This window comes from Phodopus roborovskii, unplaced genomic scaffold (genome assembly GCF_943737965.1).
Source record: "Phodopus roborovskii unplaced genomic scaffold, PHOROB, whole genome shotgun sequence".
Taxonomy (NCBI): domain Eukaryota; kingdom Metazoa; phylum Chordata; class Mammalia; order Rodentia; family Cricetidae; genus Phodopus; species Phodopus roborovskii.
This window is the reverse complement of record NW_026126416.1, coordinates 34,356,115-34,383,186: the sequence shown is the minus strand read 5'-3', so window position 1 is coordinate 34,383,186 and position 27,072 is coordinate 34,356,115. Positions and strand designations below refer to the sequence as shown.

General features: G+C 49.2%; 2 protein-coding genes across 2 annotated transcripts; one reads left to right on the top strand and one right to left on the bottom strand.

Moving 5' to 3' along the window:
* The first annotated feature begins 4,494 nt into the window (after positions 1-4,494).
* On the top strand, positions 4,495-18,439 carry Disp2 (dispatched RND transporter family member 2). Its single transcript, XM_051183700.1, has 8 exons — positions 4,495-4,730; positions 11,639-11,968; positions 12,306-12,335; positions 12,460-12,583; positions 12,850-12,965; positions 13,155-13,282; positions 13,630-13,727; positions 15,151-18,439. The coding sequence occupies exons 2-8, from the start codon at positions 11,655-11,657 to the stop codon at positions 18,379-18,381; spliced, it is 4,041 nt and encodes a 1,346-aa protein (XP_051039657.1). The 5' UTR covers positions 4,495-4,730; positions 11,639-11,654; the 3' UTR covers positions 18,382-18,439.
* LOC127221644 (60S ribosomal protein L23a-like) lies at positions 8,256-8,803 on the bottom strand. The gene is given in 2 exon segments (XM_051183701.1): positions 8,256-8,587; positions 8,589-8,803. Coding segments are annotated over 2 exon segments (471 nt in total). The 5' UTR covers positions 8,784-8,803; the 3' UTR covers positions 8,256-8,311.
* Positions 18,440-27,072: the final 8,633 nt, after the last annotated feature.

The following is a 27,072-nucleotide window of genomic DNA, read 5'->3' as shown; positions in this document are numbered from 1 at the left end:
CCAGGGAAGTCAGCATTATGCTCAAGGTGAGCTCATGAAAGGCACTGCTGGTCTGGAGCCCAGAGCCCAGAGCGCAGCAGCTGTGCCACTGGATCCCCTCGAAAGATGCAAAAGAACTAGAACTCCCACCAAAGGTTACCACACAGGTGGCTTCTGTAGAATGAGCTGTTATGTCCACAGTGGAGGAAACTTCGTGCCCCAGTGATGTGGAATCCCCTCCACATAGAAAGGCAAAGGGAAGCTAGAGAGATTTCCAAGCAGCAGACAGCATAACAGAGGCTCAGAGCCGAGACCAGAAGGTTATGGCCAGGATATAAGCAGAAGCCAAAACACAGCTCTGAGAGTCTGTCACTGGGATGTACAGGAATGAATGGCGGAGACTGGCTGGGGCCCACACGGAGACAGACAAGGATGAATTGGGCTTTACCACAATAGAATGCCCCCCTGATGCCCTGCAATTTGACCAAGGTCAGGAGGGCAGACCACTGGCGGTGTGGACAGAAGTCTAACCTCTTACCTGGCCTGATGCCACTCAGGGGATTCAGCCAGCTTTTGAGCCCACAGGGATGCACCAGTGAGCCTTGTATTGACTTTCAATATGAATCCGCTGTTAGTGGATGAATGAAGGAATGTTTGTCGGGCTGGTGGCCAGGTCTGAGCAGCCTTGTTGGGGTGGGGTGAGGGCACAAAACTAGTGTCAGGGAGAAGGCGGGCTGTCCCCTTCACAACCAAATGACTGAGGCGGCTGTTTCTTTTCCCCTTCTCTCCAACAGGTCCCAAGGTAGGAACATTCTCTAGCCTTCTTCCCTTTGCCCCAACGCCACCCCCACCCTGGCCCATCTCTTTCAGGTCCACCTCATTCTTGAACCAGTACTTCTGCTAAATGAAGTCGGGAAGACTCGGGCACCAGCCTTGGAAGGGCGGGATACTGTGTAGCCACCCACCCCCTGCCAACTGCAACCTTCTCCTTGGCATTCTCTCCTCTGTTTTCCCATCTGTCTCTCCCCTTTCCTCACTCCCCTCCCCTGGCCCCCGCAGCTCATCCTCTCTCCTGCTGCTTCCCAGCCTGTTCTGTGCTTCCCTGACTGGAGGGCTGCCTTGCTCCCAAGCCACAGCCGCACTTCAGGGCTCCTAGGACAGGCTTCTGCTAGGGAAGGAAAGGAAGGATGCCTGCTCACCACCTCCCCCTCCCATTCAGCAACAGCCAAGCTCCCTGTCCCTGATCTGTGGTCCACCATTGAAGAGAGGAGATGTGGCTGCTTCCTGAGGCAGGGACTGCTATAATGGGAAAGCCCCTAGGTCTAGAGAGCATCTTCCCTACCTATGCTCTGCCTACTCAAACCCCTGGGAGGTCAAAGCAGAGTGGGGAGCCACCCTGCTCCCAGGATAGGGGTATAACCCCATCTCTACCACACTGGGCTCAGATCCAGCACTCTAGCACAGGTAAAATGGTTGGGCCTAGCACAAGAGACCAACCCTCCTGGTCTCCGGTCAAGGAAGGTTGAAAGGTACTGTCCCAGGCCTCTGGGACAGGTCTGAGAAGTGGACCTGTAACTTAATTTCTCTTCTTCCTGATTGGATCTGGCAGCTGTCTGGAGGCATTATAGGCTCATACCTGGGCAGCCTGTGCATGCATCTGTGTGCATCTAGGTGCAAGTTTATGTGCCTACCTATGGGAATATACCCAGGCACAGCATCTTGTTGTGGTTTTGTTTTGTTTCTCACAGTGCTGGGTTCGCACTTTCTGGACAAATTCTCTACCATTGAGCTCCATATCCAGACACAGCTTTAAAATTGTATTTATTTATTCATTTATTTGTTTGTCTATTATTATTAGCTTTGATTGGCCTGGAGCTCCCTATGTAGACTAGGTTGGCCTTGAACTCACAGAGATCCACCTCTTGAGTGCTAGGATTAAAGGTGTGCACCATCACACTTGGCCAAAAAAAAAAAAAAAAATTAGAGAAAAACTATAAAAACAGGGCCTCAGTCTATATACATATACAAGCATTAGCTGGCCTGAAACTCACAGTATAGATCAGGCTAACCTCAAACCCACAGAAATCTGTCTGCCTCTGCCTCTGCCTCTGCCTCCTCAGAGGGTTAAAGCCACGTGCCACCACACTCTGCAACCATGGCTATTGTATGTAAATGTAACTCACTTCCTATCTATACACAAATACATCCTTGATTTCTGCCTTCTACCTTTGACCTGCCACATCTTTTCCCAGAGCCTGATTCTCCCTACCTGGTTTTCAAGGAATTCTCTTCCGGCCCCTCTAGCTTCATCTTTGCTCTTAAATATAGCAAGGCACCATTTCTAACAAGGCAGAATGGTAGCCATTCTGCTAGGGACCCTGAGCCAGGGAAGGGGCCTATTTGTTTCTTACAAATAAATAACTTAAGGACCAGTGAAAGAGATCACAGCTTTGCAGAATTAACCAGAAACAACTAGACATCTCCCCTTTTCCGTGACCAGTGCTTAAGGGACTTTACTGCAAAAGGAGCAGGGCCAGGAGCAGTCCTTTGCACCCAACCCCTTACAGATGTTTAGCAATCTTGAGTCCCTTGGGGAGAGGAGGTAAAGAGGAGCTGACTGTAGCTATCAGCATTGGCTTTGAGCTCTGACATTTCCCTTTGGGCTTTCCACAGGGTCATTGCCATCCTCACAAAGGACCACCCCCTGGTCATGGTCCAGGACACTGTGGCCCACCCCCTGGCCAAGGTCCAGGACACTGTGGCCCACCCCCTGGCCATGGCCCAGGATACTGTGGCCCACCCCCTGGCCATGGCCCAGGACACTGTGGCCCACCCCCTGGCCAAGGTCCAGGACACTGTGGCCCACCCCCTGGCCAAGGTCCAGGACACTGTGGCCCACCCCCTGGCCAAGGTCCAGGACACTGTGGCCCACCCCCTGGCCATGGCCCAGGGCACTGTGGTCCACATCACTGAGAAATCAGAAGAAACGAGGACACAAGACGAGGAGTCTGCATAGAACTCCCAGCTGACCTGGCCCCCAGCTCTAAACCAGAATTTTCCCTTTCAAATAAATAGCCTCTTAGAGGCCATGTTTGCTCTCCCCGGAGACTGTCTTTCTTCACATCCAACCTGGCACTCAAGACTCAGTCCTATCAAAGTTGTGAAAACTGGTTGTCCATCTTGGCATTCCCAGAAGCTTGACTTGTTGGTGGCCACAGCATAGGGCTGCTGATCTGAGGGGGCAGCTTGCTATTGTTGGGCCGCACACATTCTCATCACTTCCTGAAGAAACACACTGAACTTCCAACCTCCTTTTGCTGCAGTCTCCTGGTTCCCACTCCAGGTGAGATGTGCTCCCTCTCTTTCACACCTTCACATTTTCAAATGGGGAACAGTGCAGCCCCAGCCCCATTGTCTCCTTAAGCAGGTTAGGAAGAGAAACATCTCTCTTTGCACCCTGCCCCTTCTCTGCCACCAACGGATAAGAGATGGTATGAGCTATCTCACAGGCCTAGCCACACCCTGACCACCCGGGGTCAATTTTGGACCACCCCTTGTCTCGTCAGCCAACTATAAGCCTCTCAGAGCACTTCTAAACCTCTGGGTCCACTCAGTCTGTGCCCTATGACCCATGCCTTGCTCTGACCAGCACTTAAACACATTTAAGGGATATCATCTTCCATCCAAACCGTCTTGAGTCTTACTCTCCTCGATCCCTTGCTTTCAGCTTTTGCCTATCCAAATCTATCTTTCCACTCCGCTGTACTCAGGCTTCACATAATTCTGATATCCACTGTATTTTGCTACAGTTTTCTAGCCAGGCCTACCCTAAGACCAGCACCCCAATGTTCTTTTCCTTCACAGCTAGTCCCAGGTGAGGACTGGCAAGTGCTCTGCAGTGGGTGGCTATCAGGTCTGTGTAAGGATGAGGTGGGGAGTGGTGGCAACTGCAAGAAAGAGGCTGGACATTTCTCTGTGTGTCTTCTCCTCTCTCACTCCCCCTCCCCCTTGTTGCGCACTTTAAAAAAAAAAATAAAATAAAGAGGCTCTAACGCAGGAAGAGGCCTCAGACTCAAGGCCAGGTCCAAAGCAGGAAGAAAGACCCAGCCCAAGCGTCTAGATACCTAACACCCTGGGGAAGACAGAAGGACACGGAAAGAAGCAGAGAGAAATAGGGGTACTCATGAGACCCGACGTCTCTGCCCCTCTTGCGCTATGAAGTGTGGAAACCTGCGGTTCAAGTTGCGAGAATTTCTGCACGGGTCGTTCTTTCTGGTTTCTTATAAGAACGACGCGTCCAGGCTGTTTGGCCACATTACTAAGGACAATGATCAGACCTGGCCAGGGTAGAGAGGCCTGTGCTGCAGCCTCCAGCATTAGTGGCAGCAAACCCCCCAGCCCCCGATGTTGCGGCAGCTTGTGTCCCTGTCTCCCCGCCCTCCTTCCTGTCCTGCGTCCATTGGTGGATTCCCCTTCAGCACCGCCCAGCGACTAGTTTCTGGAGCTGACGCATGCGCAGGGGTCCTCCGCTGCCTCTGCTTCAGCACCAGAGCCCGGACAGCGGCGCCGCCCACGGGCATGGACGATGGTAGCAGCCCCAGCTGCTGCAGCGACGTCTTCTTGCCAGTTCCTGAACGGGCGAGCAGAGGCCTGAGGGGAATACATTAGCCCCAGAAGGCAGCTGCCGGGACAAGTAGGAAGAACCCCTCGGTAGATCCCGCTGGAAGATCTTCTCAGCAGGCTTGCATCAGGTATCCTTAGTAGCTGCCGCCACGTATCACCTCATTCATTCCCCAGCCCTTCCGAGAGCCCTCTCTGGGGCGGTATGCCTATACACCTTCATCTTGCCTGGTCAGTTTATTCTCTCAACGACACTCGATAATGCCAGCTCTCATTGCCTTCTTCTGGGGAACCAGCCCCACCCACTGTTCCTTCCTTTCTCCCAGGCCGTCCCCCATGTCCCTTTCCTTGGCCTCTGGAGCTCCCCAACTCCCCCTAGGCCCTGCCTCTGCATCTTTGCAAAAGGCCTCACATCCGCAGCTAGGTCAGTGTGCAAAGGGGTGTGCGTGGACACTGAAAAAGAGGCTCGCCAAAGCAGGTGTCCCGGGGAGGGAAGGCAGACATTTGGGATCTACATCAGACTGTCTCTGTCCATCATCATTAGTTGCTTGTTTGCCGATCGCCATTGGTTGCTGCCTGCCTGTCACATCGTTGTTTCTCTCCCGTGCATGGCCTCCTGCTTGTGTACAAACTGGTTTTAGTCCCCATGTGTGATAAAAATTAGATCGGAGCCACTTGTGTATGCAGGGTCTGAGGCACAGGCAGTGGTCTATTTGACCCCTGAAGGAGCCTCGGGCTGGTAGAAGAGGAAGCACAACTTCCTGCTGAGCACCCCTTCCCAGATCCCCATGTCCTTCGTTTTTCTGCCTTCACCATATGTGTGGTGGAACAGTCTGGCCAGGTAGCAACATGGCGCCATTTCTGTGTCCTGCCTCACTCTGCCGCCCCCAGCATCTCTCCTCAGACACGACACTACCTCTCTCTCCTGCCTGGATCAAAAGAAAAGACATTTTTAAGAGGCAAAAGGCAGATACAAACACATTATCTCCAGATTATCTGATTTAAAATGTGCATTCTGTTCCTCAGAAGGAAGAGAAAGCCCCACAGGTGGAAGCAAATGTTTTCTTCCCTTTTATTAATTTGTCAGTCAGGGAGATATAAAACCGAATTCAAGAGGGTAAGGCACAGGATGGGTGTATTCTCCAGACCAGGGACTCTGCTTGGAATCATGGCCTAACAAGAAGAAGGTAGGGATGGGGGCAGACAGGACAGCTCAGTGATAAAGCGTTTTTCTATCATTGGCAGGGCCTTAGGTTCCATCCTCCACCACTGCAGAAAAAAGGGGGGGAGAGGGGGACCAGCAATAAATCAGGGCAGGGCCCAGGGACAGGAGCATCTGTACAAGGGGCTACTGCATCACTGGCTGTCTGGCACATCTTGCCAAGGATCAGCTCTGTCTGGTTTGCTCATTTCTCCTGGGCATGCGAACCACTTGTTCTCTTCCAGCAATTCTCTGGAAACCCTACCTCTCTCTCTCTGCAGTTTCCCCAGAGACCATGGCTGCTACACGGGCATAAGGACTTCGTCCAACTCAATAGGATAAACACAAGCCTGTTCCTCCTGTTGAATTAAGTACCACCTTGGGGATAGATATGCCATGTACAAGAGTACATACACCGTACATGTTAAACACACACCACATTACACACTCATATCCCCTCCACAAATGCACTATAGTCCTTCCCCCAATGCAAGAGATTAAATCCAGAGCCTTATGTGTTCAAAGAATGCTTTCTACTGCATCCTCACTCCCACCCCATCTACTACATCCTCACTCACGCCCTCACCCCCAGAACATTTTGGCCTTCAGCCTGGAGCCACAAAAGATAACACACACCAGCAATGCCAGCACTTGTGTGGCTGGGACAGGAAGATCTCAAGTTTAAGGCTACTCTGGACTACATGGGCCCTGGTTTCTCCCTTTTCTTGGCCTCCCAGGTTCCTCCCTCTAGGCTCTGCCTCTGCGTCGTCATCTAGACTATATGGAAAGACTGTCTTTAAATTAGCCCTAGCCCTCACTTTGGAGGCAGAAGCAGAAGTGTAGAGTTCAAGGCCATCCTCAATTAATTACATATTTAGTTGAAGACTAGCATAAGCTGTATGTAATCTTAGTCTGGGAGGCTGAGGAGGGGATTGTTATGGCTCTGAGGTTAGCCTGAGCTATATATCAAAAGCTCAGTGAGACAGAGAGAGAGAGAGAGAGAGAGAGAGAGAGAGAGAGAGAGAGAGAGAGAGAGAAGCCTGGAAGGGGTGGGGATCATTTGCCTAGGTTAGCCTTCAAGTATCTGAACTAGAGGCACAACTTCCAATTCTACAGTATTTTATAAATTCATTGACTGCAGAGATGTTTGAAATAGTTCATTATTTGTGGGATTTTGTTGGTTTTTGGTTTTGTTTTTTTGATTTTTCAAGACAGGGTTTCTCTGTATTGTTTTGGAGCCTGTCTTAGAACTAGCTCTGTAGACCAGACTGGCCTCAAACTCACAGAGTTTCGCCTGTCTCTTCCTCCCAAGTGCTGAGATTAAAGGCATATGCCACCAATGCCTGGCTCATTGTTTGTGTTTTTTAAGTTACCATATATTTTTCTTAGTGGTGTGAACTGTTCCCCTTATCTGTGTTGGCCACCAGTGGGACCACAGTGACATCCAGATGACTACTCTGTGGGTTCAAGGCCAGATTAATTCATATACATTTGCCTGTTCTGGAGAGACCAAATTGGGGCTCTGTGCCTGGGGTCCTGATAAAATGGTGACCTTGTATGTGACGCCAGACTCACCGCTTTCCATCTCCCCTGATTTGGTTTATAGGCTCTGGGGTGCAGGCAGGCAGCCTAGGAAGTTACTCATCATAACTTAAGACCTGGCTCTTTTTACTGGGAAGACCGAGACAAGGAAGGACTCCGCTCTACAGCAGTCAGGCTAGAGGATTCCAGGTTCTCCTACATTGGTATAATGTCTTGCATAGTGAAGAGGGGTAAGATTAGGATCCTTGACCTCTGAAGAGGGACTGAAGGTTTGAAAGAACCACAGAGACCCCAGTGGAATGGGGACACTAGCCTCTCTTTAACTAGGAGTTTGGGAAATAGAGTGCTCCCTTTTCCAGCAGCATTCCCTGTAGCTGACTTCTTCTATTACAAAAGAGACTGACACTTCAAATGGAGGCCTGGTTCCTAGGACAAGTCCTACGCTCATGCTGGAACAGACCCCTCACTCCACCCCGGCTACCCCACTATCTTAACCTCCAGGAGGCAGGCCCTGAAGAGCAGGAGCAGAGCTGATGCCGGTCATGTTGGGACCCAACTCAGATAAAGCTTGGGGCTACAAATTAAATAAATAAATTGGGGAGATTGAGATACAGGCCATGCACTACAGCAGCCAGGGGTTTAGGCTCTCCATGGTGACATAATGGTTGGCATAGTGCTGAAGGGTAAGATTATGAACAGGATAACCAATGTGTACACAAGCAGGCAGCCAGGCAGGGGAGGCAAATAATCATGTGATAGGCAGGGAGGTGAGCAGACAGTGGTGAAATAAAAGACCTTCTTCAGAAGCAAAAGGCAGAGACTGACACACTGTCTCCAGACTAAGGGAAGAGAAGGCCCCATAAGTGGGAGCAAATGTTTTCTCTCCTCTTTTTTTTTTTTTTTTTTTTTTTTTTTTTTTTTTTTAATGGTGAAAAAGTGTGTATTTGGAATTAGCCAGCTGGACTCAGTTTAAATGATCCCAATTTTGTTGGCAACATCCAGAGCATCATAATCAGGAGCCAACCGAACATACGCCTTCTTCTCTCCATCAGGCCTTATGAGGGTGTTGACTTTGGCCACATCAATGTCATAGAGTTTCTTCACAGCCTGTTTGATCTGGTGCTTGTTAGCCTTGACGTCCACAATGAACACAAGTGTGTTGTTGTCTTCTATCTTCTTCATGGCTGACTCAGTGGTCAGAGGGAATTTGATGATGGCATAGTGGTCAAGCTTGTTTCTCCGGGGGCGCGCTCTTCCGAGGGTATTTGGGCTGCCTCCGGAGCCGCAGGGTCTTGGGCCGCCGGAAGGTGGGTGACGTGCGGATCTTCTTCTTTTTATGGCTGTGGACGCCTTTCAGCACTGCCTTCTTGGCTTTCAAGGCCTTCGCTTTGGCTTCGGCTTTGGGAGGGGCAGGAGCTTCCTTCTTCGCTTTCGGCGCCATCTTGGCGAAAAGCGTTTTCTCTCCTCTTATTAATTCTTCAGTCTGGTAGGTAGAAAGCCTTCTTCAAGAGGGTAAGACACAGGAAGCAGGCTTTGTTCTCAAGAGAGACATCATTGCTGATGCTGGCCATACTCAAGCCTTTAGGACCCAGTGCAAACCAAGCACTGTATTGAGCACTTGGAATACACAAATAGGCGAATAAGTAAAATAGGAGAAGATATAGAATTGAAAACTCTAGTAAATGTCAGTAGTAGGCATGGTGGCAAGCATCTGTAATAATAGTACCCAGGGAGCTACGGCAGGGGAGTTATGAATTCAAGGCCAGCCTGAGTTACACAGTGAGATCCTGTCTCAATAAGCAAATAAATTAATAAATGATCTCACACATACACATGACCCAGGGCATTGATCCAATTTCTCTTTGGCTCAAGGGGATTGGCCTCCAAGCGTTGGTATCTGCCAGCACCCTGGCTGCTTATGTCATTGGCTTTGCAGAGTCATCTGAGGGCTTGCGTTAGAATGTCTTTGGTCAAATTCATGCACTTCTAAATGTTGAGTTGGTGCAAATAAGTACCAGTGGTTTCAATCATGACATCAGATTTCAAATGCAGCTTTTAGAGAACAAACAAAAGAAGGAATTTAAGGTTGGGACTACAGATATAAGACAATATATATATATATATATATATATATATATGCATGTATGTATGTATAAAAATAAGGCTATTACCTGCATACCTAAAAGGAACAAGTTGCCCATGCAAATAGACTTCTTAGAGCATTCACTCCATATGGTCCTGAATGTGGGAAAGGGCAGGAAGGCAAATATGCCCTCAACATCCTGAGCTCTGTTCTGGGAACCTCATGTGTGCTACATCAAAACATTCGGCACCGATTGCTCCAATCGTTGCCTTTTCTGAGGGCCCAGAGCCAAAAGATGGTGGAACCTAGACCCTGCTTCAACTATTCCATTGTGAGACTTGTTCTCTCTTAAACAGTGATCCTTCCAATGGAGGAAAATAGGTAGAGTTCAGCTATTTCCAGTTTATCTTCATAGTTTCTGGGCAGAACTTAGCTACGTTTGATGTCGGTCATAGGTGTCACAGTAGGGAGAGAAGCTCACCAAGATGCTAACCCTTCATTTTCTGAAGGAGCAGAGGGCTACAGCCTTCTTGGAAAAGACTGACACCCAGCTAGCTCACTCCAGTTGCTTTATTCAAATATATACAAGGTTAATAGGGGCCGGGAAAAGTTCCAGCTATCAAAGTCATCTTGCTCATGCTGCCCGTGAGAGCAGACAACTCACACAAATCTCAGTCCCTTTTGATATAATCAAACGTAGGAACTCCGAGTCAGCCAGGACTGTCTTAGGACCAAGGTCTGTGCAGCTGCAAGCTCTCAATATAGCACCAAGTGCAAACTCTCCAGAGAGACACTGTTTCTTAAGGTTTAAACAGTCCCAAAACAAATTCTCAGCCTCTACTGATTAGATCCAACATAGCAAAGGCTGAAACATTTTGCTCTAAGCCAGACACAAAGCCCTTACTTTACATAACACTACAATGCAAACTAAGGAAAGGAGACCTTGCCAAACCATTCAGCCCCAGACCCCACAGGAAACCCCATGATCTCCAGGCAATCGGCTCTGTAGCCATCCTTTTTCTTCCCTAAGATTAGCAATCTTGCCACAGGAGTGAGACTCTACTTCCCTTGAAGCTGAAGACTGGAATCAGACCTAGGCACTCTGTTGTCCTGATGACTAATTTGGGCTCATGACTGTTTCCTTCCTGCCATATTCCTTGGAGGTTCCAGCTCCCTCTCTGAACTGTGCTGGGCATGGGGCCAGGGCTGTTGAAAGAGCAGCACTCCTGTTTGCTGAACTTTCCAACCTCTTTCACCTCCATTAAAATTTCTTTCTCATACAAACCAGCATGTAGGGCTGTCTGCATCTCCCAACTACTATGAATTCCCAGGGACAAGAACAGGGCCTTATCCATCATAATGCCACTCTTCACGGCCAATCTAGCACTGTGTTCACTTAATGAACATCCCCTGGCCACCTTCTGTGCCAGTGCGCTGTTCGAGGTCCTGCAGATATGGAGATGACCCTTTCTATGCATCGGCTTCTGCATCCCCAGCCTCCCCTGCCCATCTGATAGATAGTTGCAACAAATACACGAAGAAATAACCAGCAGGGCAGCGGAACAGAGAGGGGACAAGTGACTGGTTTAGGAAGAGTAATGAGGGAAGCAGGTACTCAGAGGATGTCTGTCAGGGTAATAAACAAGCTGGTGCACGCCTTTGATCCCAGCACTGGGTGGAGGCAGGCAGATCTCTGTGAGTTCAAGGACAACCTGGTCTGTATCTGAGTTCCAGGACAGCCAGGGCTACATATTAAGACCCCGGAGAGAGATGGGGGGGGGGGGCAAATAGACAACTACACAGGAAGTGCACAGTCTACAAGTTCAGAAGAACTTCAGCAAGGTTCAAGGCCCTAATCTTTACTTGTCACTGAATCCGTTTTTCAACCCTGTAAAACAAGGAAATTCTTGTTTTTGTAGGCAGTAAATAAGAGCATGTTTGCGGAAACAGGTTTGATATCAAGCAGTGTCTGACATATAGCAGGTTGCCTGTGATTTTTTTTTTTTTTTTTCTGAATGCATGGATGTTTAGATGAGAGCATGGACCCCAGCATGCATGTTTTCAGCTCCCACCTCCTCATTTGTCCTCAGAATTAATAAAAATAATAATGAAAAACCAACCCCGAGTTCCTGTCTCCTTGTCTTGCTTGCTGAACAACTCTGGGACACAGATAACACAGCAGCACTTCATCTTCCCTGCCTGCCCTCTCCCAGGTGCTAGACCAAAGCCATGGCTCCTGAGGCAAGCCCCGAGAGAAGCTGCTCTCTCCACACCTGTCCCCTTGAAGATCCGACAGGAGCTCCAGTACCAGCGCCAGCAGTTTCCACCCTCCAGGCTGCAGACCCGACCAGTCCGTTAACAGCGGGCCATTTTGCCTTTCCTCGAGCGCCTCAAGAATATCAAGAAGGCAGTTCGTTACTAGGATTGGGAGATCAAGCATCTCTGTGCGCCCATGTCTCCAACCTCAGCACTTCCATAGACCCCTCACAGCACGATGGGGTCTGGAAGCCGCCTTCTGTGCAGCGCCATGTGGTCAGTGTCAGGTGAGGAGGGGCTGGGAAACCCTGCTGGCTGCCACTGAAAGGTACAGCAGACACTGAAGCCTCCAGATTCCTGGAGGCGACCTGGATGTGCCCTGCCTCTGATGAAGGAGGAAGCTTGGGTAAAGCAGGGAGGAAAAAAAGCTGAAACTTGGGGGTGGGCAACTCTAACATTGATAACACTTCCTCTATGCCCTGTCATGAATCTTCCACTCACATCCTCCCTATCCAATGTGTGTTCACTCTTTCCCCCACCTCCAAACTGGCAGGCAGACACATGTGTGCCCAGAGATACACACACCAGAAGACAGTGGTAAATGTCTCTTCTTCTCTCCCACAGGCAGGAACGTACTTTCCGGATGCCAAAGAGGTAGGCCCAGGCCTCCCCTGAACTCCCAGGAGTGGCCAGGCTGGTACCCACTTTCTGCTCTATTTTCCCAGCCTTCCCACCATACCCAACATCAACTCATGTGGGCTTCCTCCCTCTTTTCCAGCTACTCCCAGCTGATTGCTGAGTGGCCCATGGCCGTGCTGCTGCTGTGTCTGGCCTTCATCTTCCTCTGCACCCTAGCTGGGTTGTTGGGAAGCCCTCCTCTTGACTTTTCTGAGCCTTTACTGGTGAGAAACCAGGGGAGGGAGAGAGACCCCTGGACTGAACATTACAGCTCAGTCTGAGGCAGACAGCTGATCCATCTTGGGGGTAAGGTAGTGTTAGTGGCCTCTTGATTGCCATAGAACTATAAGCAGGTACAGAGACCATATGTCTACAATCCAGGTAGGGGGAACCAAAGGGGCAGAACTGGGAAGGTCCCAGAGGGACGGCACTCCTCCCGTGGCCCCACGCCCTCCTGAACACTTGCTCCTCTCTGCTCTCCTCCCTGCAGGGTTTTGAGCCTCGAGACACAGAGATCTCCAGAAAGCTAGAGGTCTGGAAAGCGATGCAAGCCCTCACTGGCCCCAAGAATCTGTTTTCTCTTTCTCCAGACCCTGAGATGAACAGGTAACAGGTTCCCATCATCCCACTGAGGGTATCAAAGAGAGAACACATTCCAGGCGGGGACACTGGGACCTCTCCAAAGACATGAGACACGTGAGAGGTTGCAGGTGCTCCCGAGGGGAGTGGTCTTTCATTTCCCGTGAGTCCACCATCCCGAACAGTACCCTGGGAAAACTACTCTCTCTACCTCAGCTCAAGCCTCCTCAGCACACTGAGCCCTGCAGCCTGGGGCAGGGCTGAGGAGAGTGTGGTCCGAACCAAGAGGATGGTGGAGCCCGTTGAAGACAAAGAAGAAGAGAACTTCTTTTGTGGTCCTCCCGGTAAGATATAGCATGGCCTTGTGGTCTTCCCGGTAAACCACAGCATGCCCAGTCTTGACATCAGTAGGGACCCCATCGAGTCAGATCAGCAGGTCCCGAGCAAGTGTGAGCAGACAGAAAGAGAAAATGGCCACAAGACATATTCAAGCCAAGGAAGATGGAGTGATGAATAATTTCAAGTGTTCTAGCCAGTTGCAGTCAAGCTGATTGATATGGGGCAAGATGAGGCGTAGGCTTCAGGCTTTTGGGAATCAAGGCTTCAGGTGGTCCAGGACGGGCATCTTCTCTTTAAAGCGAGCCCAGGTTCAGGGGTCAAAGGGCTAAGCTGTGTGGGGTTTGTGTTGCAGAGAAAAGCCATGCAAAGTTGGTGTTTGTGTCCACCTCTGGGGGAAGCCTGTGGAACCTGCAAGCCATCCATTCCATGTGCCGCATAGAACAGGAGCAGGTGAGCTGGCTGGGGAGATGCCAGGGGCTTGGGAGAGGGGGGCACTGGCACAAAGGACCCAGTTCCAGTGCAAAACAGCTTAGCCAGGACTGCCAGGGTGGCCTGGGGAAGGCTCTCCCTGCTTAGAAAAGTATTCCAACTCTACTGGAGGCTCTGGGTTGGGATAGGCAAAACAAAGCTGGCTGATTTTAGAAGCTCCAACCCCCTGTCACAAAGAGAGCTAAAGCAGATCCTGGAGAGTTTCAAAGGGCTTTGAAAAGAGATCAAAAATGTGTGGAGGCGATTCTGGCCCTTTGAAGCTGAGACTTCAGGTTTCAAGGATGCAGCCCTTGTCAACCCAAGCAATGCCAGTTGGATTATGCTATTAGAGAACTACATACAAACACGTCTATGATGTGTTTGCTGCAAAACAAACAAACAAACAAACAAACAAAAACAGTGTGGAAACCACTCTGTAGTTCTGTAGCTCAAGTCCCCTGTGCCACAGCATGATGTCCAGAGCATCAGAAAACACTGGTTAAGAATATACGTTCTGCACTCAGATGCCCAAATTCAAGGCCAGCTCTAGGGCTCCCTTGGTACATGCTTCTTAATCTCTTGGTGCCTCATATATGCTGGTTTTTTGTTTATGTTTGGTCTGTTTGTGTAGTCCTGGGGGAATCAAACCTAGATACTTGTATGTACTAGGCATGTCCTCTGTTACTGAGCTACATCCTCAGCCCTTATATGTGAACTAGGGACAATGATAGTGCGTTCTTTATAGGGATAGTGACAGTGGAATGAGATAGAATTTGGAAGAATCTAACATAATGTTGGCACTGGTAATGACTTGATAAATGTTCAGCATTGTCGTCACTGTGAATGAAGTCCCAAGGCTGTGCATGTTAGGTTAGTAGCGGAGCAGGTCGTGTGACTCCTGGCTGGGAGCTATTTGTACTACATCAGCTGTTGTGATGTGAACAGCAAGGCTGAGGAGGAATGGGGGGGGTACACACTGGGCAAAGAAGGAGGATTTAAGCACCCCAGCGAAAGAGGAGCCAGGAGTTTTCAGTGACCCTAGAATGTCTCCTACTGCTTGCTTCCAGCTCCCGGGTACCTTGCCCTTGTTCCTTATGTGGCTTGTCACCTCCACTCCAATTCCTGACTCAGGAAGTTGTAGAGTTAGAGTGTGAGGTCCATAGGAGCCCTTCTGGCAGAGCCTCTGGGAGGGGCCTGGGGAAATGTCTCTTAGGTTCCTGCCCCATGAAGCAGGAGCTAGGCCAGGGGCAAAGGTGGCTCTGGGATAACGCATTTCTGTTGAGCTGTGAGGATGTTTTCTCTCTGCACCTCAGTGTGACAAGAAGTGAGAAGAACAGGGCTGGGGAGACCTGGGCCCCTGAACTTCCTTCTGAGCTCCCTCCTCCCACTCCTGTGTGCCCTACAGATCCGCTCCCACATCAGCTTTGGGGCTCTGTGCCAGCGATCAGCCGCCAATGAGTGCTGCCCCAGCTGGTCCCTGGGCAACTATCTGGCTGTGCTGTCCAACCGCTCCTCCTGCCAGGACACTACCCAGGCTGACGCAGACCGCACACTGGCCCTGCTTCGGTTCTGTGCCACCTACTACCATCGCGGTGTCCTGGTGCCAGCTTGTGTGGGATCTGGGCAGGAGAAGCCCCCATATTGTGCCCAAGTTCCCACCAAGTGTACCCGGAGCAGTGCTATCTATCAACTCCTGCACTTTCTGCTAGACAGAGACTTTCTGAGTCCCCAGACGGCAGATTACCAGGTGCCCTCCCTCAAGTTCGGCCTGCTCTTCCTGCCCGTTATAAAGACTTCCTCACTGCTAGATATCTATCTGGATGGCCTCCTTGACCCAATTAAGGTCTCTGATAACTACACATCTATCAGTGGCATGGACTTGGGCCTCAAGCCTAGACTGCTGAAGTACTACCTGGCCGAAGATACCATGTACCCCTTGCTAGCCCTGGTTGTCATCTTCTTTGGCATGTCCCTCTACCTGCGTTCACTCTTCGTCACATTCATGTCACTGCTGGGGGTGCTGGGCTCCCTGATGGTGGCCTTCTTTCTTTACCATGTTGTATTCCGCATGACCTACTTCCCCTTCGTCAATCTAGCATCCCTCCTTCTGCTTAGTGGCGTCTGTGTCAATTACACTCTCATCTTCTTCGACTTGTGGCGCCTCAGCAGGGGCCAGATGCCCTCTGGGGGTCTAGCGCATCGTGTGGGCCGCACCATGCACCACTTTGGCTACCTGCTTCTGGTCTCAGGCCTCACCACCAGCGCGGCCTTCTATGGCAGCTACCTGAGCCGCCTGCCCACAGTGCGTTGCTTTGCTCTCTTCATGGGCACCGCTGTGCTAGTGCACATGGGGCTCACACTAGTCTGGCTTCCTGCCACAGTAGTGCTCCAGGAGCGCTACCTGGCACGAGGCTGTGTGGCCCAAGCACAGGGCCAGAGGGGCGGCCCCTTGCGACTGTTGCTGGCTTTGCACAGACGGATACGCATTCTTCGCAGGATTTTTTCCATCCTTTCGCGCCTGCTCTTCCAGCGCCTGCTGCCCTGCGGCGTCATTAAGTTTCGGTACATCTGGATTTGCTGGTTCGCGGCTTTGGCCGCAGGGGGCGCCTACATAGGCGGCGTAAGCCCTCGCCTGCAACTGCCCATTCTACTACCCCTTGGCGGCCAGTTCTTCCGGTCTAGCCATCCCTTTGAGCGTTTTGATGCTGAATACCGCCAGCAGTTCCTATTCGAGGACCTGCCTCCAAACGAGGGCGGCAACTTGCCAGTGGTAATGGTGTGGGGAGTCCTGCCAGTGGACACTAGTGATCCCCTGGACCCTCGCAGCAACAGCTCAGTAGTAAGCGATCCTGACTTCGTGCCTAGCAGCCCCGAGGCCCAGGAGTGGCTCCAGGCTCTCTGCCACGGAGCCCGGAATCAGAGCTTCTTTGGAGACCAGCCAGAGGGTTGGCCTACACTGTGCTTAGTGGAAACCCTCCAGCAGTGGATGGAAAGCCCCAGCTGTGGCCGCCTGGGTCCCAATCTATGCTGTGGCCAATCAGAATTCCCCTGGGCCCCCCAGCTTTACTTGCACTGCCTCAAGATGATGGCTTTGGAGCAAAGTCCTGATGGCACCCGCGACCTGGGACTCCGCTTCGATGCTCATGGCAACCTGGCAGCTCTAGTTCTGAAGTTCCAGACCAACTTACCATACAGTACAGAGTATGGCCCGGTCCACCACTTTTACACTGAGGTCAGCCGCTGGTTGTCAACAGAGCTGGGCCAGGCACCTCCCGGCCTCAACCAGGGTTGGTTCACCAGCACCTTGGAGCTGTACAGCTTGCAGCATAGCCTAAGCACAGAGCCTGCTGTGGTGCTCGGTCTGGCTCTGGCACTGGCCTTTGCCACACTGCTGCTGGGCACCTGGAACGTTCCCCTCAGCCTGTTCTCTGTGGCAGCTGTGGCTGGCACCGTGCTGCTCACTGTGGGCTTGCTGGTTCTACTCGAGTGGCAACTCAACACTGCCGAGTCCCTCTTTCTCTCTGCCTCTGTGGGCCTGTCTGTAGACTTAACCGTCAACTACTGCATCTCCTATCACTTGTGCCCACACCCTGACCGCCTGAGCCGTGTGGCCTTCTCCTTGCGGCAGACTAGCCGCGCCACCGCAATGGGGACTGGAGCGCTGTTTGCCTCTGGTGTGCTCATGCTGCCTTCCACCATACTGCTTTATCGAAAGTTGGGCATCATCGTCATGATGGTCAAGTTTGTTGGCTGTGGATTTGCCAGCTTCTTCTTCCAGTCCCTGTGCTGTTTCTTCGGGCCAGAGAAAAACTGTGGGCAGATCCTGTGGCCCTGTGCCCACCTGCCGTGGGATGCCGGGACTGAGGACCCTAATGAAGGGAAAGGACGAACAGGGCCATCCGGGTTCTCCGAGCACTATGAGTTGCAGCCCCTGGCACGCCGCCGGAGCCCCAGCTTTGATACCAGCACAGCCACCAGCAAGCTGTCCCACCGGCCTTCCATACTCTCTGAAGATCTGCAGCTGCATGATGGCAGCTGCTGCCACGCCCACGCCCACGCACCCGCCCCGGTCTCCCCGAGAGATCTGCTTCTGGATCACCAGACAGTCTTCAGCCAGTGCCCAGCCCTGCAGACTTCCTCTCCCTATAAGCAGGCCGGACCCAACCCCCAAACCTGGATCGGACAGGACTCCCAGGGACAGAAAGCTGAGCCCTTGCAGTCCCTGCCAGAAGCCCCTGCCCACTGCCCCAAGCCCAAAGTTGAAGAGCTCCCAGATGGCCTCTGCTCTTCAGCCAGCACCCTAGAGGGACTCAGCGTCTCTGATGACACCTGTGCCTCTGAACCCAGTGTCCGTGTGCCAGATTCTGTGGGCACCTCACCAAAAGCTATGAATGGCAATGGGCACTCCATACTTGAACGAGGCCAGCTGAATGGGAAGCGTGACACTCTGTGGCTGGCACTGAAGGAGACCATCTATGACCCAAACCTGCCCAACTCTCATCATACCAGCTTATCCTGGAAGGGCCGTGGGGGGCCAGGTGATATCAGCCCTGTGATGCTTCCCAACAGTCAGCCAGATCTCCCCGATGTTTGGCTCCGTAGGCCCAGCACCTACACCTCAGGCTACAGCAGCTGAGAGAGCCAAAGGAAGACCAGACCAGGGTCCAGAACCCTGTCGGTGAAAATAAGACAGAGGCCATGCTAGCCTAAAGCCTGAAGGTATTTCTCCGTATTGACATGACATCTCACCCTCCAACTATGGATTCTAAACCCCGCCAGATGTTCCAGCCTTGATCTCCCTGCTACTTAACCCCTACATCTGGAGGATTCAGGGAGAGGGCCTTGCAAGGTAATACCAGGCTCTCCCTGTGATGAGCTGAGGGCTCACTTCCCCCACAGTGCCAACTAGGACCCCTCCTCCTCTGGAAAGGGGGAAGGCCAGATGTGCAGTCTCCAGGTTTCAAGGGAGGCTGATCATTTCTCTCCCATGTGGCAAGAAGTTCAGTGATGCTAAGGTACCCCATCTTTGGGATCCTGTCAGGGTACCTCGCCCTTAAGAACCTCCACAGCCTGCTGAATCTCGTCCCTTTCTCATCAGCTCTCAATCAGGACACTTCATTTCTGGGGGGAGCTTTCCTGGGCCAGAATTGAACCTGGGCCTCTGTCCTGCACTGCCCTATTCTCCTCGTACACACTAGTGTGACTAGACATTCTCCAGAAGCAGGGCAGAGATGGCTGCTGAGGGAGAAGTAGGAGGACATGTGAAGGTTGGCTTTGGAGCGTCTGTAAATCCCAGATTCCCTCACCGGAAGCCAGCTTCAGAATGCTCCCCTACTGATGAACAGTCGTCACCCTTTACTGTTGCCTCACCTTCAGTCTCCTTAGACTCTTGCAACTCCACTAAAGAGTGCCCTGCAGTTGGTGAAGACACTAAGTAGGGTGGATCGATTCACCCAAAGTCGTATCACTGGCCCATTCTGCCACTGCAGCTCCCAGTCTCCTCCTAACTGCCGGCTTCAGGGACTCGCTGCTTCAGGGCCATTGGATCCTAGCTCTCTTGATCCTTTGCTCCTGGCACTTAGCCATTCTCCCTTCTTGAGTATCTCTCTGTAAACCCTCCTTCCCCTTCCACCTCCAGAAAGAGTTGCAGTCCGAGCAGACCCCAGAGTCCCTCCTTGCCTTTGCGATTCCCCCTCTGAAATCCTCTGAGATGCCAACTCATAAAGGGGCCTAGCAGACCACAGCCACCCATCTGCATCTTAGGCTTCAAGCACTTGCCTTTTCCATGACTAAGGACTACAAAGAGGCTTTGCAGGAGAGGTACTGAGGGACAGAAGAATTTGGGCAGAATCTAGTTAAGACAGGAACACAGCCTTGCTCATGTAGGGGGAAGCTCTCTAGGTCAGGTCCCCAATTTCTAAAGACCAGCTCTCTCTAGAGTGCTAGGGAGATTCAAAGACCAAAGCCTGGCTTTCCCTACCAAAAGCAAAGGTTCTGTCCTGAGGCTTTGTCCCGTATGACACAGCTGCTGACTAGGCAGCATCTAGGCAGCACGGTCAAATTGACTGCACTCCTGCTTTGGGAATGATATTACAGGCAATACAGGTGTGATAGTGAGAGAAACCTTCCGCCTGGGAAGCAGCTTCCATACACAGACAGGCATTAATGGGTCAGTGCTATTGCTGGGCATGGGTACTCAGGGTGAGATGACTAGGAAGGTCTCCTGGAAAGGAGTGGCCAAATGGGGTGTGTGTGGTGACTCAGCACTAAACACTGTCCCCAATGGATGTGAGCAGTGGGGGGCAGCCAGCTCAGCTCCCTTTCTAGTGCAGCTCTCCAGGGCTCCCCAGTTCCTGGCAGATCCATAAGTCATGGCATGAAGACCACCAGTCTAGGCCATTTTACATATGAGAGAAGAAAATTGTTCAGGGCCAAATCTGTGGTGAAGCTAGAGGCAAGTCAGATGGTGTCTTTGTTTTATTTTATTGCATTCCTGTGTTATTGAGATCTACCTCCCACCCCAAGTAGCCCAGGACAAGTGGAGCAGAAACACAAACGAGAACATAAGAATGTGAAAAAGACAGAAGACAATTGTCCCTCAGTATCCATGGCAAACTGGTTCCAGCACCCCTGCCACCCCCAGGATATCAAAATCTGAGGATGCTCAAGACCCTTGTGTAGAATGGTGTAGTATCTGCATATAATGATGCATATTCTCCTGTATACTTTAAATTGTCTCTAGAGTACTTATAATGCCTAATATGATGTAAATGCTATGTCAGTCCTTATACTGTGTTGTTGTAATAATGACAAGAGAAAACGTGTGTGTTGAGCTTGTCTTTCCATTTCTTTTTTTAATGTGTGGTTGCCCTACCCCCAAATATTCTGGGTCTGTGTGGTTGAATCTGTAGATACAGGACTCATGGCTACGGAGAACTGACCATGTAGGCCAGCTTCTTGCAAGATAACTACACTGAGATAAGTGGCCCCTAATCATGCTGGTTCCATGCATATCCTTCAGTCTCTTATGACTGGTTTGAGGCCAGACCGTCTCAAGTCTCCAAAAACCCTCCCCACAAAGAATTTGCAACAAACAAACACAATCACACAGAGGAGCAGACTGGTGGGATTTTTTTAACGCAGAGTTGAATTCATCACCTGTGTCCTCGGCTCTGCTTAACTAGAAGTTCTATTCTCACTCCTAGTTTTTATCATTTGAAATGACTGCTATTCTCCCACATCTGGTGCTCTCCACTCTATCTGCTCTCCCTACTTCAGAGAACCGAAGAAATTCATTCTTCATAAGGAAAACGAATCCCGGTTCCTGGGATTAGGGGCTGCAGCACACACCCAAGACACCAGAATCAAGAGTTCAAGGCCAGCCAGGACTACATAACAACCGGGTGAAAACCTGTGGGGGGAGAGAGGGTGGAGGGCTAGAGAGATGGCTCGGTGGTTAAGAGCATAAATTGTTCTTGAAGTAGAACCGAGTTTAGTTCCTGACATGTCCGGGCAGTTCACACAGCCTGTAATTCCAGCTCCAGGGGAATCCAATGCCTCTGGCCTGGGGTACACACCTACACATAGACACACACAAATACACATAATTAAAAAGTTAGTTTCCAGCATGGCAGCTCATAGCCATCTGTAATAACAGTTCCAGGGAATCCAATGCCTACTTCTGACCTCTGTAGGTACCAGGCATTCACATGGTGCACAAACATACATGCAGGCAAGCATTCATACACATAAAATGATATTTTAAAATAAAACAGAGCCAGGTGTGGTGGTTCATACCCTTAATCCCAGAATTAGGGAGGCAGAGGCAGGCAGATTAGCAAACAGCTCTCCACGCATTCAAATTCAACCTGGACTACAGAGCAGTTCAAACTAGCCAGGGTTACATTGTTGCAGAATTCTTTCAGTCAATAGTCTTTGAGGTACGGCCCCCTGGGGAGGGGCTCAGAGGCTACCTGTGGGCAGGGAGCAAGCACTCTTAAATGGTGGTGGAAGCTGCTAAGGGCAGAAGACCTCAGAGGTTCTCTACCTTGCTTTGCCACTTGTGAATGAGTCTCCAAAAATTACGTGACTTCCTTTTATCTGGGCTTTCATGGCCTCTATCAAAATTGGCCATTTACGTTACATAGTAAAACCCTGTCTTTAAAAAAAAAAAAAAAAAAAAACGAACAAATAATTAAAATTTAACAAAACTTCCCTTTTCAGCAAAAATGGAGGAGATCCGTGACCAAATTTACCACCCTGTCTGAAACAGCCAACCCAATAGCAAAAGCCAGAAAATGGTGGAATTCACAATCCTAGACATCAGATAGCAAAAACCAGTGGTCTCTGACAGATAAGAAACAGTAAGACCAGGCCCAGGTTACTGCAGAGATTCCCATTGTGTACCACAAGGAGGGAGAGCCAGGACAAACAAGGACTGTGGAGCCTTGAGTCTGGGGAACTGAAGTGGATAGTGCTCAGAACACAGTATGGGAGAGTACAAAGAGAATTCTGGGGTCTCTGGGAAATGTCTCTCTCACACACATACACACACACACACACACACACACACACACACACACACACACACCCGCTTCTGGGGTGTTCAGCCAGCCACAGGCCCTCATCTAAGAGGGAGGAAACTCCTTAAACCCAAGGAAAGGTCCACCAAAGATAGTGAAGATGATACTACTTACATAAGACCTGAGCGGTATGCACCAGCCAGATGGAGGATTCCCTCAGCTGTGGAGAAGGGTCCTTAGGCCTGGCTCAGTTCCACCCAACTCTTTCGTCTCTCTCTTCGCCCTCGGGTCTCACTATGTAGCTCTGGCTGGCCTAGAAGTTGCCATGTAGAACAGGCTGGCCTCAAACTCATAAAAGATCCACCTGCCCCTGCCTTCCCAGTACTGGGGTTAAAGGTTTTCCCTCCTCACCTGGCCCTTTCTGCTTTGGTGCTTGGAGCTGAATACAAGATTTTACACACATCCTTTTTTTTTTTTTTCCTGTTGTTTTATTATTTATTTTATTATCTTTTAAGTAAGTGTGTGTGTGTGTGTGTGTGTGTGTGTGTGTGTGTGCGTGTAGATATGTGCACATCTGTGTGATTGTCTCTGGTCTAGAGGCAATCTTGGAGCTGTGGCTACAGGCAGTTGTAAGCCTCCCCATATGATGCCAGGAGCTTGGGTCTTCTAGAAGAGTTAAATATTCTATTAACAGCAGAGCTATCTCTCCAGCCCTCAACCTCACACATTCTAAGCACGTACTCATCACCAAGCTACACACTTAGTTCTATGCTATCAAATATTGAGACCAACTAGGAAAGAGTAAACTCTCATTAAACAACCAAATGCATCCCAGAAAAGCTCAAGAATATTTATATAAGTCCAAAAATAACCAGTCCCACAAAACACAAAATTCACAAAATCTGGAGTCTCTAGAAAAACATCAGAAAAACAAAAATGACCCATGCTGAGGGGGAAAAAATCAATGGAAATGAAGCCCAAATTGACACATAAGTGATAATTAGACAAAGACAAGGTTATTACAGCTCTCTCCCATATGTCATAAGTAGAGATTTGGGATGTATAAAAATATCCACCTTGTACTAATGGTTGTGAAAAACTAAAATCTTTGAGATTGGGGGGGAAAATCAGTGGTTGAAATTGACAGTTTAGAAATTGCAGTGTGTGTGTGTGTGTATGACAATAGGGACTGAGGATGCAGTCTAAAAGTCGAACACTTGCCTGGCATAATCAAAGTTCTGGATTCTAGCCCCCACCATGAGAGCATGATAACAGAAATTATACAAACAGAACACCAAAAATAAAATAAATGAATATAAAAAATCACACAAAATATAGACTACATTGAAATTATGTCCCTTACAATTATCTAAAATTTTAGGCTAAAACCAAACCAAACAAACAATAACAAAAAAACAAAAGATAAGGGCCAGGAATGATGGCACATACCTTTAAGTGTAGCTCTCAGGAGGCAGAGGCAAGTGGATTTCTATAAGTTTAAGGTCATCCTGGTTGGTCTACATAGTAAGTTCCAGACCAGTGAGGGCTGCATAGTAGTGCACGACCTTGTCTTAAACAAACAAAAAACTACTCATCGACTAAAAACAAGATAGAGAGTACTTTTAAAAATAATGCTTAACATTTGTTTATTTATGGTTTGCTGAGTATTCATGTACCACAGTGCTTGTGTGGGGGAAGAGGTCATGGCAGTAATTCTCCACAGTGTGGATCCAGTGCATTGAACTCAAGTTATCAGGTTTGCAGGCAGGTGTCTGTACTCACTGAGCCATCTCACTGACCTTTAAAATTATTTCCAGGACAAGGACTCATCCTGTCTGTTTGTGCTGGCTGGTGTTTTGTCAACTTGACACAAGCTAGAATCTTCTGAGAGGAGGGAACCTCAACTGAGAACATGCCTGCATAAGATCAGGCTGTAGGCAAGGCTGTAGGGCATTTTCTTACTAAATGATAGCTGGGGGAGGGTCCAACCTCTTGTGAGCAGGACCACTTGTGGGCTGGTGGTAGTCCTGGGTATTGTACACTGTGGTTCAGCCCTGCTGTTAATCTGCATCCCTGGTGTGTCTCTTCAAGACTCTGCCCTTCTTCCCGGCATTCTTCATGCCCCCCAAAATCCTGCCTAGCCATTGATCATTCAGTTTTTTATTAAACCAATCAAAGTGACACATATTCACAATGTACAAAAAGATTATTCCCCAACAGATTATTTCACAACAGTGTGGGCACACATGAAGGACACAGTTCAAAGATGTTACTGTAGATCCACCTTCCTTCCCCTTGCTCTTTACCCTCCTCAAAGCATCCTGCTCCTCTCTTACCTGGCATGCTCCTATGACCACCCTACCCCCACTGTACCTACATTTCTGAGAAAGTCCTCCTTTGACCTTCACAGCCCACCTCTAGCTCCTCCTCAAATTCTATTTTCTGTTCCCTGACTTCCTCTGCTTTCCCCTCAATGTTTCTACCATAGTTCTTCTTGCTAGACTCATCAATAACTTGCTTTTACTAAATTAAAAGAATGCTTTTTAGGTCTCATCTAGCTTGCTTTTTCCATCGTATTCATTTTATTGAAGTAACCAGAATTTAATTTAGGGGTTCACACATGCAGCACACATGCAGCAGTACACCGATCTATTTCTCGGCCCTCTTTTGATAGGGTCTTGCCCAGTCTGGTTTGACCTCGAGTGCCCATCTCTTTCCATTATTTCCCATAGTTTACCATTCTCTCCTGTTACAGTATACCACTTCTTCCTTGCCTTCTGGGGCACTGCCCTGCTTTCCATTTCTTCTCACCTCTCTTGGTCCTCCTTATCAGGTTTTCTGGGGCAACTTGTTTTACTTTGTATCACTGCAACTTCTAAGTGCCAGAATTCCTGCCCTTGGCTCCAAGGCTCTCTCTCTACTCTTTTGATCATGTCACCAAGTATCACAACTTGAATACATCTGTATACCAACAACTCCCAAGGGCACAATCAGTATCTGCAGAAGGTTGGTTCCAGAACCCCACAGGATCCCAAAACCCGATACACAAATCCCTTGTGTAAAATGGTGAAGTATTTCAATATAATTGACACATATTGCTTTAAATTATCTTGAGGTTGCTTATAATACCTATTACAATGTAAATAACATATACACCACTGATAAATTTAAAAAACTTTTTTGAAACAGGCTAGCCTCAAACTGATTTGTAGCTAAGAATGACCTTGAATTCCTTCCTGATTATCTCTGTCTCTATCTTCTGAGAGATGGGGTTACAGGTGTGGGTATCATAGCTAGCTTTATGCAGTTCCTGGGGTGGAGTGGGGTGGGGTTATTAGATCACACTGTGTGAAGATGTGTTGCTGTTTTACCTTGCCTGACTAAGGCATCTTCTGATTGGTTAAGAGCTGAATGGCCAATAGCTAGGCAGGAAAGGATAGGCAGGACTTACAGGCAGAGATAGGAACACTGGGAAGAATGAGAGATGGGAATTCACCATCAAGAAGAAAAGGAAGTTGGTCCAAAGAAACTCCCATTACAGGGGGGAGGGGGGGGTCAAGCCCAGGGTTTGTGTATTCCTGTATCCTTGACAAGCACTCTATAAATGAGTTACATTGTAGTTTCATTGCTATATTATTTTGTTTAAAGGATATTAACAGTAGGCTGGAGAGATGGCCTAGCAGTTAAGAGCTCTTTCTGCCCTTGCAAAGGACCAGGGTTTGGTTCCCAGAACCTACCTGGTAGCACACAACTGTCTCTATAAGTCCAGTTCCAAGGGATCTGACACTCTCTTATGGCCCCTGACATAGACACACATATATGAAAAGATTGAATGTGGCAGTGGTGGTGCACACCTTTAACTCCAGCACTCAGGAGGCAGAGGCAGGTGGATTTCTGTGAGTTTGAGGTCAGCCTGGTCTACAAAGCTAGTTCCAGAGCAGCTAGAGCTGTTACATAGAGAAACTCTGTCTCTAAAAGAGGAAGAAAAGAAAAAAATGTAGGAGCTCTACCAAGAAAAAAAAAAAAAAGTCTGGTGTATGCCTTTAGCCCCACTACTGTAACCAGACCTTCTTGTTAGATTTCTATCTCCCTAATAATGACATGGAGACTTATTATTAATTATAAAATCTTGGCCTTTAGCTTAGGCTTCTCTCCCTGACTAGCTCTTACAACTTAAATGAACCTCTTTCTATTAATCTACATTCTATATTAATCTACATGGTTCTTTACCTCTCCTTCAGTCTGTATGTCTGACTCTCTTAGTGTCTTCCTGGCATCTCTTACGTGTCTAAATTCTTCCTGAGTTCCTCTCTTTCCCCAGAAGTCCTGCCTATTCTCTCCTGCCTAGCTATTGGCTCTTCAGCTCTTTATTAAATTAATTACAGCTATATATCTTCACACAGTGTAAACTAATATCTCATGATGTTTTTCTGTCAGCTTAGCAGCTGAACATGAATATACTGATATTTTAATTATTGTCTGTGGCTCCACAGACCCAAAGTCAAGTCTCTATCATTCTATTTATGAATAAGACTCAGGACTCAAAGGCTGAGGTGAAAATCTGCTAACTCAGAGAGGGTGAGTAGCAACTAGCTGACCTTGCTTTTTTGGCCAGAGATGCTGCAAGAGATGCATCTCTTGCCTTGTCCTAGAACAAAACAAAACAAAACAAAAAGCTCAAAATCTAATTGCCCTTTCCTTGCTGTGCATCTTCTTTATCCAAATTTCTGGCTTCTGTGGCTAATTCAGTCAGCTAGTCACTGGCTCTGCTCCCCGATTCAAAGTAAACATTATTGACAGTCTAG

What these genes read in the sequence shown, in the direction of transcription:
- Disp2 (XM_051183700.1), top strand. Translation starts at nt 11,655, where the DNA reads ATGGCTCCTGAGGCAAGCCCCGAGAGAAGCTGCTCTCTCCACACCTGT. An exon ending in CTTCTTTTGTGGTCCTCCCG is followed by an intron (nt 13,283 to 13,629) that starts GTAAGATATAGC and finishes TTTGTGTTGCAG; the next exon opens with AGAAAAGCCATGCAAAGTTG. An exon ending in GCCGCATAGAACAGGAGCAG is followed by an intron (nt 13,728 to 15,150) that starts GTGAGCTGGCTG and finishes TGTGCCCTACAG; the next exon opens with ATCCGCTCCCACATCAGCTT.